The sequence below is a fragment of the Borostomias antarcticus genome (assembly GCF_949987555.1).
Source record: "Borostomias antarcticus genome assembly, chromosome: 2".
Lineage (NCBI taxonomy): Eukaryota > Metazoa > Chordata > Actinopteri > Stomiiformes > Stomiidae > Borostomias > Borostomias antarcticus.
The window spans coordinates 28775669-28786642 of record NC_140235.1 but is presented as its reverse complement, the minus strand read 5'-3'; the positions used below and the strand labels follow the sequence as shown (position 1 = coordinate 28786642).

At 46.1% G+C, this 10974-nt stretch overlaps 1 protein-coding gene across 1 annotated transcript; it reads left to right on the top strand.

The window, feature by feature from the left end:
* Positions 1–1543: 1543 nt before the first annotated feature.
* LOC311320574 (uncharacterized protein) lies at positions 1544–8756 on the top strand. Its single transcript, XM_084452356.1, has 2 exons — positions 1544–1671; positions 6586–8756. The coding sequence occupies exons 1-2, from the start codon at positions 1620–1622 to the stop codon at positions 8031–8033; spliced, it is 1500 nt and encodes a 499-aa protein (XP_084308482.1). The 5' UTR covers positions 1544–1619; the 3' UTR covers positions 8034–8756.
* The last annotated feature ends 2218 nt before the right edge of the window (positions 8757–10974 follow it).

The window sequence follows — 10974 nt, the reverse complement described above, 5'->3', positions numbered from 1 at the left end:
CAAGAGATGCGTTGATGAGGTGGGTTAGGAAGGGAAGGAGTTCAGGTGCAACAGACTGAAGGAGAGTGGAGAGAACAAGGTCTAGGGAGCACGTGATGGGGCGGTTAGATGTTACAAGATTGAGGGCCTCGTTGGGGGAGAGGGGAGAAAAGTGGGATAAGGTGGGGTGTGGAGAGGAGGGGGGGAGTGGAGAGGGGAGAGAGGGTGGGGGGTGGTGAGGATGGTGCACGGAGCGTTGCCCGGGGGAGGAGGGAAAGAGGATCTGATATCGTTAACTTTCTTGTCAAAGAAGTTGGCGAAATCATCAGGGAGAAGGGAGGAGCTGGGAGTAGGAGGTGGGGGCTGGAGTAGTGAAGAGAAGGTTTCAAAGAGTTTTTTAGGATTGGAAGCAGAGGTTAGGATTTTAGAGCGGAAGAAAGCAGCTTTAGCAGCAGACAGGGAGGAGGAGAATGTGGAAAGAAGAGATTGGGAATTAAGAAGGTCCTCAGGGAGCTTGCCTTTCTTCTATTTACGCTCAGCTATTCTTAGGCTCCGTCTATCAGAACGCACTGAGTCCGACAGCCATGGGGCAGGTGGAGTTGGGCGTGCTGGCCTGGAGGTGAGGGGACAGAGATTGTCCAGAGAAGAGGAAAGAGTAGAGAAGAGAAGATCAGTGGCAGTATCATAGGGTAGGAGAGAGAAGGATTCAGGGCAGGGAGGGCAGAGGAAAGGTCAGTAGGGGAGAGCGAGCAGAGATGGCTACGGGTGGTAACCATGTGTGTAGGAGGAGGAGTTACAGGGGAAGAGGGGATGGAGAGGGAGTAGGACATGAAATAGTGGTCAGAGAGATGGAGGGGAGTGACAGACAGGTTAGGGGTGGAAGAGTGTCTAGTGAAGATCAGATCCAGCTGATTGCCGGCTTTGTGAGTAGGAGGAGAAGAAGAGAGGTGAAGATCGAAGGAGAGGAAAGAGAGAAGAGGTTCCAATTTCTCACTCTGGATGTTGAAGTCGCCGAGAAGGCGACTTGTTTTAGAAGTTAGGGTAATAATGTTTTTTGTGCTTTGGGGAGAGACTCTCCACCTGGGTAGCCAAAACACCTCCAACACCAATGTGGATGATGTGCACCAATATTGTCACTTGTTTGTATTCCTCTCACCCTCCTGGATCCATTTCACCCGTAGACCTATTTAGGATGCATAATCTATAGTCTCACATTGAAAAGTGAGGAAAGCCTAATTTGGGTATTGCATGGTGTGTTGTAGTGTACTGGCCACCACACCTATGCGGCCGATAAACCTACCAATATGAATAACATTTGGATTCCTTTGGGATAGCCTGAGCCTACATGTTTTCGCAGTCAACACGTTTTGCGGAACCTTTATTTTGAAATTCCTTGAAACAAAGCCAGACGTGAGTTTCGTAAGGCTAGCTAGGTTCTGCTGTAGAGCAACTATACTATACTATACTAGCGTCTCCTAATTCTATACCGTAAAATGTCCAAATTACAGCTATTCCGAGATTTTGTCAACGAGCGATTGGCAGCGGCAGCTTCGGAGATATTTGGTCAGTATGAAAAAACGCTCGCAGAGTGCCAAGAAGAAATCTGTCGATCCAGGGAGAACAGCACACCACTACAAAGGATGTTGGACATGGACGTTGTTATTAAGCCCGAGATCAAGCTACACCGAATAGGTATATTTATACCCTCATCTGCTGTGGTTATAGTCACTATTTCATGTTCTGGATTGAAATAACACATTGTTCTAAACATTTAGCTTGTAACGTTAGCAAGCATGTCAGGCGAGCTAACATTAGCTAGGCTAGCATTCCCAGACCCCTTCCAGAATTTTATGTCGCTGTTCTATTGTTCACTCCTTAGTTCACGTTTATGTAAAACTTATGTTAACCTTTTTACGAAACCACGAAACTGTGTATGTTACACTTGTACAGTTTGGGGCCTTGGACATTTTTAGAAATGCAGCTTTCGCAAAAAGGCCTATGGCGGCCATTTTACTTTCTGCTGTGTCTTCTTCTTCTTCTTCCTTGGGTTTATGGCGGATCGCAAACAGCTTAAAGGTGCATACCGCCACCTACTGTACAAGTGTGCATCATCATGTCATCATCCTAGTGCTTACAGACTACAGTCTGCCCCACAACCTTGTGTCACCCAAGAAAGTAAATAGAGCCTTCCTGCAGATTCCTACCCCCTCCCCCTCTGTGCCCAATAAACCCCTCAAATTTAATTCCCGTCCTCCTTCTCTGACCTTATTCTGCTATCTGTCGCCCTGTGTCTTCCATCCTCTTCTTCTTCTTTAAATTAATGGCGGGTCGCGGACCAATCAAAGGCGCATACCGCCACCTACCTTAACGGAGTGTACTACCTCAGGCGACGCACACTTCAGGATACTGAAAAAGTAAAGACAAAGGAGGAAGAAGGATCAAATTCTAGGACCCAGCCCCGTATCCCTAAGAAAGTCAAAGAGCGCCCTACTACAGTCCCTCATACCCTCTCCTGAACCCAACAACTCCAGCAAACACCAACCTCGCCCAAGCTCACACAGTCTACTGCGCAGAACAGATCTCTCAGTCATAGTTACCACAGAACAGCAGGACATGCTCAACAGTCTCAGGAACCGCACAGGCCTCACACAACCCTGAATCACACTTCGCCATCAAATAAAGAGTGGACAGCCCAGTATGGCCAAACCTCAACCTAGCCCTAACCACATCCTCCCTCCTTTACCTCCCCCTGAACTCCTTAACCAAAATAGAAGGTTGAATGCCATAATAATGCCTCCCCGTAGACCCCGCATCCCACTCCCCCTGCCACGACCCCCTAACCGCCGACCTAATCAGAGACTTAGCCTCACCTCTCCCAAATGAATCCCCCAGGATAGTGTCACCGCCCAGGCGCAGCGCAGCCTTCGCCAGTACATCAGCTCTCTTGTTGCCCCCAACACCAACATGAGCAGGGACCCAGCAGAACCTCACATCCACACCAACCCTCTGCAACCGCAGCAGCATCACCCCAAGCTCAACCACCAGGTCAGGGAGAAGCGCACCTCCTGACGACAAACTGAGGAGCGCGGCAGCTGAGTCCGAGCAGACCACCACTCTATCCGGCCTCACATCCTCAACCCACTGCAGCCCAAGAATGATGGCCACCAACTCGTCCGTGAACACAGACAAATGATCGGGAAGCCGCTTACTAACACACACATCAAACTCATGAACACCCCTTCCCCCACTTGACCACACCCCGGGTCCTTAGAACCATCCGTGAAGACCATCATATAAGAGTAAAATGTCCGCTGCACATAATCGAGCACCAGGGGGCCAATGCCAGCTCCATGCTGCTCCATCCACACGTCCTTCAACTCCAAAAGGCTCAAGTCCACTGCAGGAACCGGGAGAAGCCAAGGCGGGACAGCCCAACCTCCAGAGTGCCCAAACCATACTCTTCCGCCAGACCAGGAACAGTCCACCCAAACCCAGTGCCTCCCAGCAGTCACGCAACACCAACGCCGCAGGCTGCTCCCCCCGAGAGCCCCGCAGCTTAACCCAGTACGCCAGGGCCAGCTTCTTACGGCGCAGAGTCAGAGGCAGCTCACCAGACTCAACCAGGAGCACAGCGGTGGGCGTCGACCTAAACGCACCCAGACAAAGCCTCAGGGCCCTGAACTGAATGCGATCCAGTCGCTCCAGCACGCAGCGCGCAGCAGCCCCATAGACCACACAACCATAGTCAAGTGAAGAACGGAGCAAAGCCCTATACAGATCCAGCAGAGAAAGGCCATCAGCACCCCAGTCATGCCCAGAAACAGACCTCATAAGATTCAGGACCTTCCGACACTTGGACTCAACCTGAGAGACATGCACCCGCCACAGACACTTCTCATCAAACCACAGGCCCAAGTACTTGAACTGTGACACCCGTTCCATAGGCTGCCCATACAGCGTGAGCTGCACATGTTCCAGTCGCCTCCTCCTAGTGAAAAACATGTAACAGTACTTAGCCACAGACAACTCAAAGCCCCAGTCATAAGACCAGCTCTCCACCCGGCCAACAGCCGCCTGGAGACAGGACACCACATGTGTCACATTCCCCCCCCTCTTCCAAATAGCCCCATCATCCGCATAGAGCGACGCCCCTATACCATCACCAACTGAGGAGAACACATCATTAATCATTACATTGAACAAGACCGGGCTAATGGCGCTGCCCTGAGGGATGCCGTTGGCAACCTCAAGGACGTCCGACAGAGCGCTGCCAACCCGGACGCGGAAGGTCCGGCCAGAAAGAAAGTCCAACACCCAGTTAAAAAGTCGACCACCGACATCAAGTTGGCGCAACTTAATCAGGAGCCCCTCCCTCCACATGGAGTCATAGGCCTTCTCCACATCAAAAAAGACCGCAGCCATGACTTCCTTATTACACACAGCCTTCTCCGCTTCACTGCTGACCCATACAAGAGCATCCATCGTAGACCTGCCTACCTGAAAACCATTCTGACACATGCTCAGCAGCCCCCCACGCTCCAGGTAATAGGACAGCCGACCACGATCACCCTCTCCATCCACGTACAGAGGTGGGATGTCAACGCAATCGGCCTGTAGTTGCCCGCACCAGCTGCATCCTTACCCGGCTTCACAAACGGCAGGATCACTGCACTCTTCCAGACGGCGGGTAAAACGCTGTCCCGCCAAACCCTATTAAACAGGTCTAAGACAAGCCCCAAACCCGCAGCAGGCAAGTGCTTAAACATAACATAGCACAGTCGATCCTGGCCCAGAGCCGTATAGCCACACCCATCCAAGGCCAACTGCAGCTCGTGCAATGTGAAGTCCGCATCCATGGCGGAGCCATCATCCCCCAGCCGTCCTGAAACATCCACACTCGCCCTCAGGACCTCCACCCGCCGCTGCGCATGCATAACATCCAGGTGACGCCCACTGTGCACATCGGCAAATGCACGACCAAGAAGATCCGCCTTGGCTTTGTCCGTGACCGCCAAAAACATTCCCCATCCACCAGCACCAACATACCTCCTCTGCCCACTCATCTTCTTAATCATGGCCCAAACTTCCCCCAAGGCAACTTCCCTGCCTATGGACGAGCAAAACCCCCGCCAGGCAGCCCTCTTGGTGGACCTAATCACCCGCCGAGCCTGGGCTCTCTTTCTCTGGTAACACTGTGGTGTCCCCTTGAAGCTTCAACGCACCGCCACCACCACAGAAGAAGACTACCTCAGAAAAATAAATTCACTCGGACAGAATGCGTCTAAATAAGTTATTTAACGGTAGCGCCGAGGCTTCAAAACTCAGCATTTGTTTAAATAGACCCTTTTGCTTAGGTAAGTGAAGTTTCATGTTTATCTGACACTTGTAAATATGAGCGCCTCTCCTAAATAGGCCGACACCGATTTATTTTGACGGCGAAGTGAATGGAGTGGCAAAGGACTGTTGTCTGGCATGAGCGAGCATGCGACAACAGGACTGTAAACGGCTAGTATAGGCCCTACTGTAGCTACATAAAATTTTTCATTAATTCGACGTTGGATAGCCTACTACTGTATTACAAGCTTCTGCCTGCCTCGGCTTCTAGCTCATGGATGTATTAGACTCATGCCGCTATAGTAGCTGGGCTAGTAGAATATATGGTTAGTTATCTCAGACCTCGCCAACATTTATTTCATGAATAACAACTAGACAGCTCGCAAGATAGACTGATAGCATATATAGGTGAAGTGGATTAAGATATTAAGCGAGTTGAGTGATTTATGCCAAACAGTTTTTGACTTAAACTTTAAACTAACTAGTTAACTGACAACTTTAAACTAAACTGATGCTGAACTAACTCTGCTTGCCGTTGGCTCAGCTGGCTAACGTTTACACTCACAGTCAGCCTCTAAATGCTTCGCTCAACTGAGGAGACTGAGGATTTCATTCAGATTTCATCGCTTAAAGTGGGTGGAAACAATTTCAGAGTAAAAAAAAAAACGAACCAATGTTAAATGGGGTATGTTTGTTCAGGTTTGAACCAATCCAAAGCAGTAGGCGTAGTCTATTTAATTCAGTTGATTCAAATGTGGGAATAGCCTATTGAATGGAGTTGGGAGAAGAACGATAGATGGATGCAGTAGTGTTTAGAATACTCTTATCTATCTATCTATCTATCTTCTTATCTATCTATCTATCTATCTTCTATTTGTCTGTCTATCTACTCTATCTATCTTCTATCTGTCTGTCTCTATCTACCTATCTATCTCCCTCCCTCCCTCCACAGCAGAGGAGTTCTGTAGGAGAAAGCTCTGCCCCCGGATGTCCTTCTATTAATCTGCTGAACGGGGCAAAGGAAGAGCAATAGGGGATCAGAAGATCATGAAAGTAGGGCAGTGCACGGCCAAAGCTGGCAACAGAATCTTAAAATCAACTCTAAATGCTCAACTAGAGAACAGAGAAAATTCGAATATGGCTGTGGTTAGCTGTTTTAAAAAATGGACCCTTCTCTGAATTAGATTTCAATAATTTTCATTCTCAGACATGTTAGATTGTAGAATAATGAAGCAGGCTTTATCCTAATATGTATATTCCCTTTTCCCTCAGATGTCCAGCAGCTCTCTCTCCCAGAAAATCCACAGATTAAAGAGGAACAGGAGCTGTGGACCAGTCAGGGGGGAGAGCAGCTTCAAGAGCTGCAGTCTGATACTGCTGACTCCATATTCACTTCTCCAACAGTGAAAATCCACTATGATCCAGAGGACTTGTATCAACTCCCACCTCTTGATCAAACTCCAACTGTGGAGAACAGATCCACAACACACAACACAACTGAGGAACAAATCAAAGCAGAGTCCGATGAAGAGGACTATGGAGCACCAGAACCAGCCAGTGACTCTCAGCCCCCTTCTGTAATTCTAAACTGGGGACATACAGCTCAGAGTTTAGAAGAGGAGGAGGAGAAAGAAGGACTGCTGCTTGAACTGACGGACTGCTGCCTCAGGCTTCTGCCCACCAGAGTGCTGAAATCACCTGTCAAATCAAGGAGAACAGAGGCTGAGTGTTCTAAACCTATTCCCAGCCCTAGCCCCAGCCCTGTCACCCGTCTCAGGACCAAGACCAGCCCCAGCCCCTGGGTCAGGCCTATTTCTAGCCCCCGCTCTGGCACAGAGAGTGAAGATGTTTCTTCTGGGGAGGTTGAAAGTAAGACAGCAGAGAAACTATATCAGTGTGAGGAATGTGACAAAGCTTTTAGTTGGAAGAGTCGTTTAGTTGTCCACAGTAGAATCCACACCGGAGAGAAACCATATCAGTGTGAGGAATGTGACAAAACTTTTTGTGAAAAGGGCAGTTTAAATAATCATAGAAGAATCCACACAGGAGGGAAACCATATCAGTGTGATGATTGTGACAAATCTTTTAGTTGGAAGAGTCGTTTAGTTGTACATAGAAGAATCCACACAGGAGAGAAACCATTTCAGTGTGAGGAATGTGACAAAGATTTTAGTTGGAATAGTCATTTGGTTGCCCATAGAAGAATCCACTCAGGAGAGAAACCATACCAGTGCCAGGAATGTGACAATGTTTATAGTCGAAAGAGTGATTTAGTTGTCCATAGAAGAATCCACACAGGAGAGAAACAATATCAGTGTGAAGATTGTGATAATGTTTTTGGTGCTAAACGTTTATTAGATAGGCATAGAAGAATCCACACAGGAGAGAAACCATTTAAGTGTGAGGAATGTGACAAAGATTTTAGTTGGAATAGTCATTTGGTTGCCCATAGAAGAATCCACACAGGAGGGAAACCACATCAGTGTGAGGATTGTGACAAAGCTTTCAGTTGGAAGAGTAATTTAATTGTACATAGAAGAGTCCACACAGGAGAGAAACCATATCAGTGTGAGGAATGTGACAAATCTTTTAGTACTAAGGGTAATTTAGTTAGCCATAGAAGATTCCACACAGGAGAGAAACCATTTCAGTGCCAGTATTGTGACAAAGCTTTTTGTCAAAATATTTCTTTAATGAATCATCAAAGAATCCACAAATAAGAGAAATTATATTAGTACCAGAAATCACAATTTTTTGTCAACAAGACAGTTTTACAGATAGGGTCTAGATTAAACCAGGAGTAGGCCTTAAAGTGGACTATTTAAACTACTTTAAGGGCCAGTTTCACAGATGAGGCTTAACGGAGAATACTTTTTTTCGACAACTTGGACCTTATTTACGGTCCAGGTTATTATTTACGGTATTTTAATTTCAATTTTAAATTCTGTCTAAAACGCCACAAAACTACTTCATTATCTATTGTTGAATATTGGTTGATTTTCAAAGAAATGCCTTTTAATCTGATCCTGTTAGCTATTTCTAAATTATAATGATTGACCTCTGTGTATGGCTGTAGCTGGAGCTTTCTGTAAGGAATGGTGTCCCTCTTCCATAGACTTATGAGATAAAGATGACATTCCATGGCTGGTACACTGTGCCAAACAGCAATTGTTGTGGTTAGCGCCAAGGCGGCGTAGGTTAACTTGACAAAACAAGGCCACAGAAGAGACCAGAAAGACAGTCTTATCGGAGAAGAGACGAGGGGGGGGGACACTCAAACCACATAAGAACATTGCAACGAGACCAATGCTTTAAATTTGAGTCCAGACAGCATACAGAGAGGTCAACTGTACATTAGACTATATGCCATCGTCTTTTTTTTAAGTAAAAGCTTCTGGAATAAACCGCTTTTGCTTGAGGCTCAAATCCCGTGTTGGAGAGATTTATTTGGGATACATCAGAACAAGGAGACACTGGACTGTGGTATTTTGTGAGATTGGGGAGCCGTCTTTTATTGTCATCAAAACACAACGCAGAGCTTAATAAGGACAATAATAAAAGACAACGAAAGTCAACACTATGTAAGACGTTTGACTCACCGAGATAATTAAGTAGTTTTGTGCCGTTTTAGACAGAATTTACCCTTGCTAAGGTAAACTTCAACTTGCACTTAGCTGACCTGCTTAGGCCGCAATGAGTAGACTACTGAAAATAGCAGTGAGCAGTTTTGAGTCCTTATAGGGAACTTTCCTGGTAGCATTTATACCGACCAGTCATTTCACTAAGTTGTAAACAGCAGGTGCAATTGCACAACCAGACACTGGACACTCCATAGCCTAGAATGTTCCGGTCGTCTAGGCAACAGAGTTTAATTCCATAACCTAACACCCACACATGTTTTCTGTTTTATGACTTAGTCAAGACCTACTTAAGGGAAAACTCTCAATGGGAGCTTAGCTTAGCTGATGCTGCATCTTCCGGACTGCGCTTCGTCTGGACTGCTTCCGCCTTCCACTCTGTGCTACGACAACAACAATGTAATGTATTGTACTCTGTCTTAGAGTCTAAAGCTCAAGGCTGTATTGTAACCTAAGAATGCTTATTGTTTAAATAAACACCAGCATCTTTGACGGATTCTGGAAAACATCTGTCTGGAACTGAATCGATTTACATCGATAACTTTGGTGTAATTTGGAGGCCTAGAAGAAAACTCGCGGCTCACATTCTCTACGCTACGATCAGCTTCCATCATATTCTAAGTCATTTTCTATATCCTCAAAATCTGATAAATATATTGCACACAATATTCCAGACACCAACAAGCCGACCGTAGTGTAGAGAATGTGAGCCGCGAGTGTAGCCTACAGACGGAGAATAGCCAGTCTGCGCGCTGTGTGCATGCGTGCTGGAGCAAGTGGGGAAGCTTTATTTAGTTTCTAAAGACATTTCTAAAGATCATATTACAGAGGCATGTGAAAATCACAACAAGCCCTCGCTCTATCGAAGCACAACTAGCGATTCATAAAAATAGATTGATGAAAACAACCGTTTCGCGGCAGAAAATACATTTTTTAGAAGCTGCATTCTCGGTGCCCCGTCCGCCGCCATTACATGGATATACTTGGCTCGCGCTGGATTTTACATTTCTTCTACAGGCCTCCGAATTACACCAAAGTTATCTCGGTGAGTCAAACGTCTTATAATATGCCGTAAATAAGGTACAGGTTGTCGAAAAAGAGCATTCTCCTTTAAGCCTAGACTAACATGCCTATTTGAGCTGTCTTAATTCAGAGAGTCTTTTAATAGATTTGTAAGTCATGTATGTAGGACGTGAATTGTGCTCAGCCTTCTTGGCCAGATCACCCTTGAAAAAGAGACCTCAGTCTCAATGGGTTATTACATTTTCTGGTTAAATAAAGGTTGTATTGATTTAGTCTGCTCTGGATTAAACAACGACAATTGCAAGAGGGAGGATTAGAGCTGCTCTAGGACTAAATTGAATCTTGTACCCAGAACACCTTCGAACTGTTATTTTCAGTTTTAAAACCTTTTTAATTTTCATTCGGTAACAGTTTTGAACAAAATCTCATCACTATTCTAATTATTTAGACCATCTGCTCCTTTTTCCAACACAGCAGGGTCCTTTCCATTTTCCTTAGATTCAGATTTTAAACCAAACACCTGGCTACCTGTCCTAACTCTAAGTTAAAGGATATCTTCCTACCCGGGATGGTCAACTTTCCATAGCTCTGTTCCCCTGGGGAAACCACCTGGACTTTATTGAAAGCTCTGAATGGCTGGATTCAGACCAGGCAGCCTATTCTTCTCCTGGACAGGAAACCACCCGGTCAAATTAAACACAAATTGATATCAGAAGATCCAGAAGAGAACGTCATGAAGATTGTAACTGAATTGGAGTGTTTTGGTTGAGCGGTTCTCGTAATAATTGCAAATCAAAATCCCCCTGGACAACTTGCAAAGCATGCTGGGAGGCCTTTCTGGTTTTCCCTCCCCCAAAAAACTTTTTTCAAAACTTCCCCTTTTTTTCCCCACCAAAAATAACCTCTTGTACCCAGAGAACCTTGGAACTGCTATTTTCAGTTTTAAAACCATTTTAAACATTTTGTCTTCATATCCATTTTGTGTCATGTTGGGAGATTT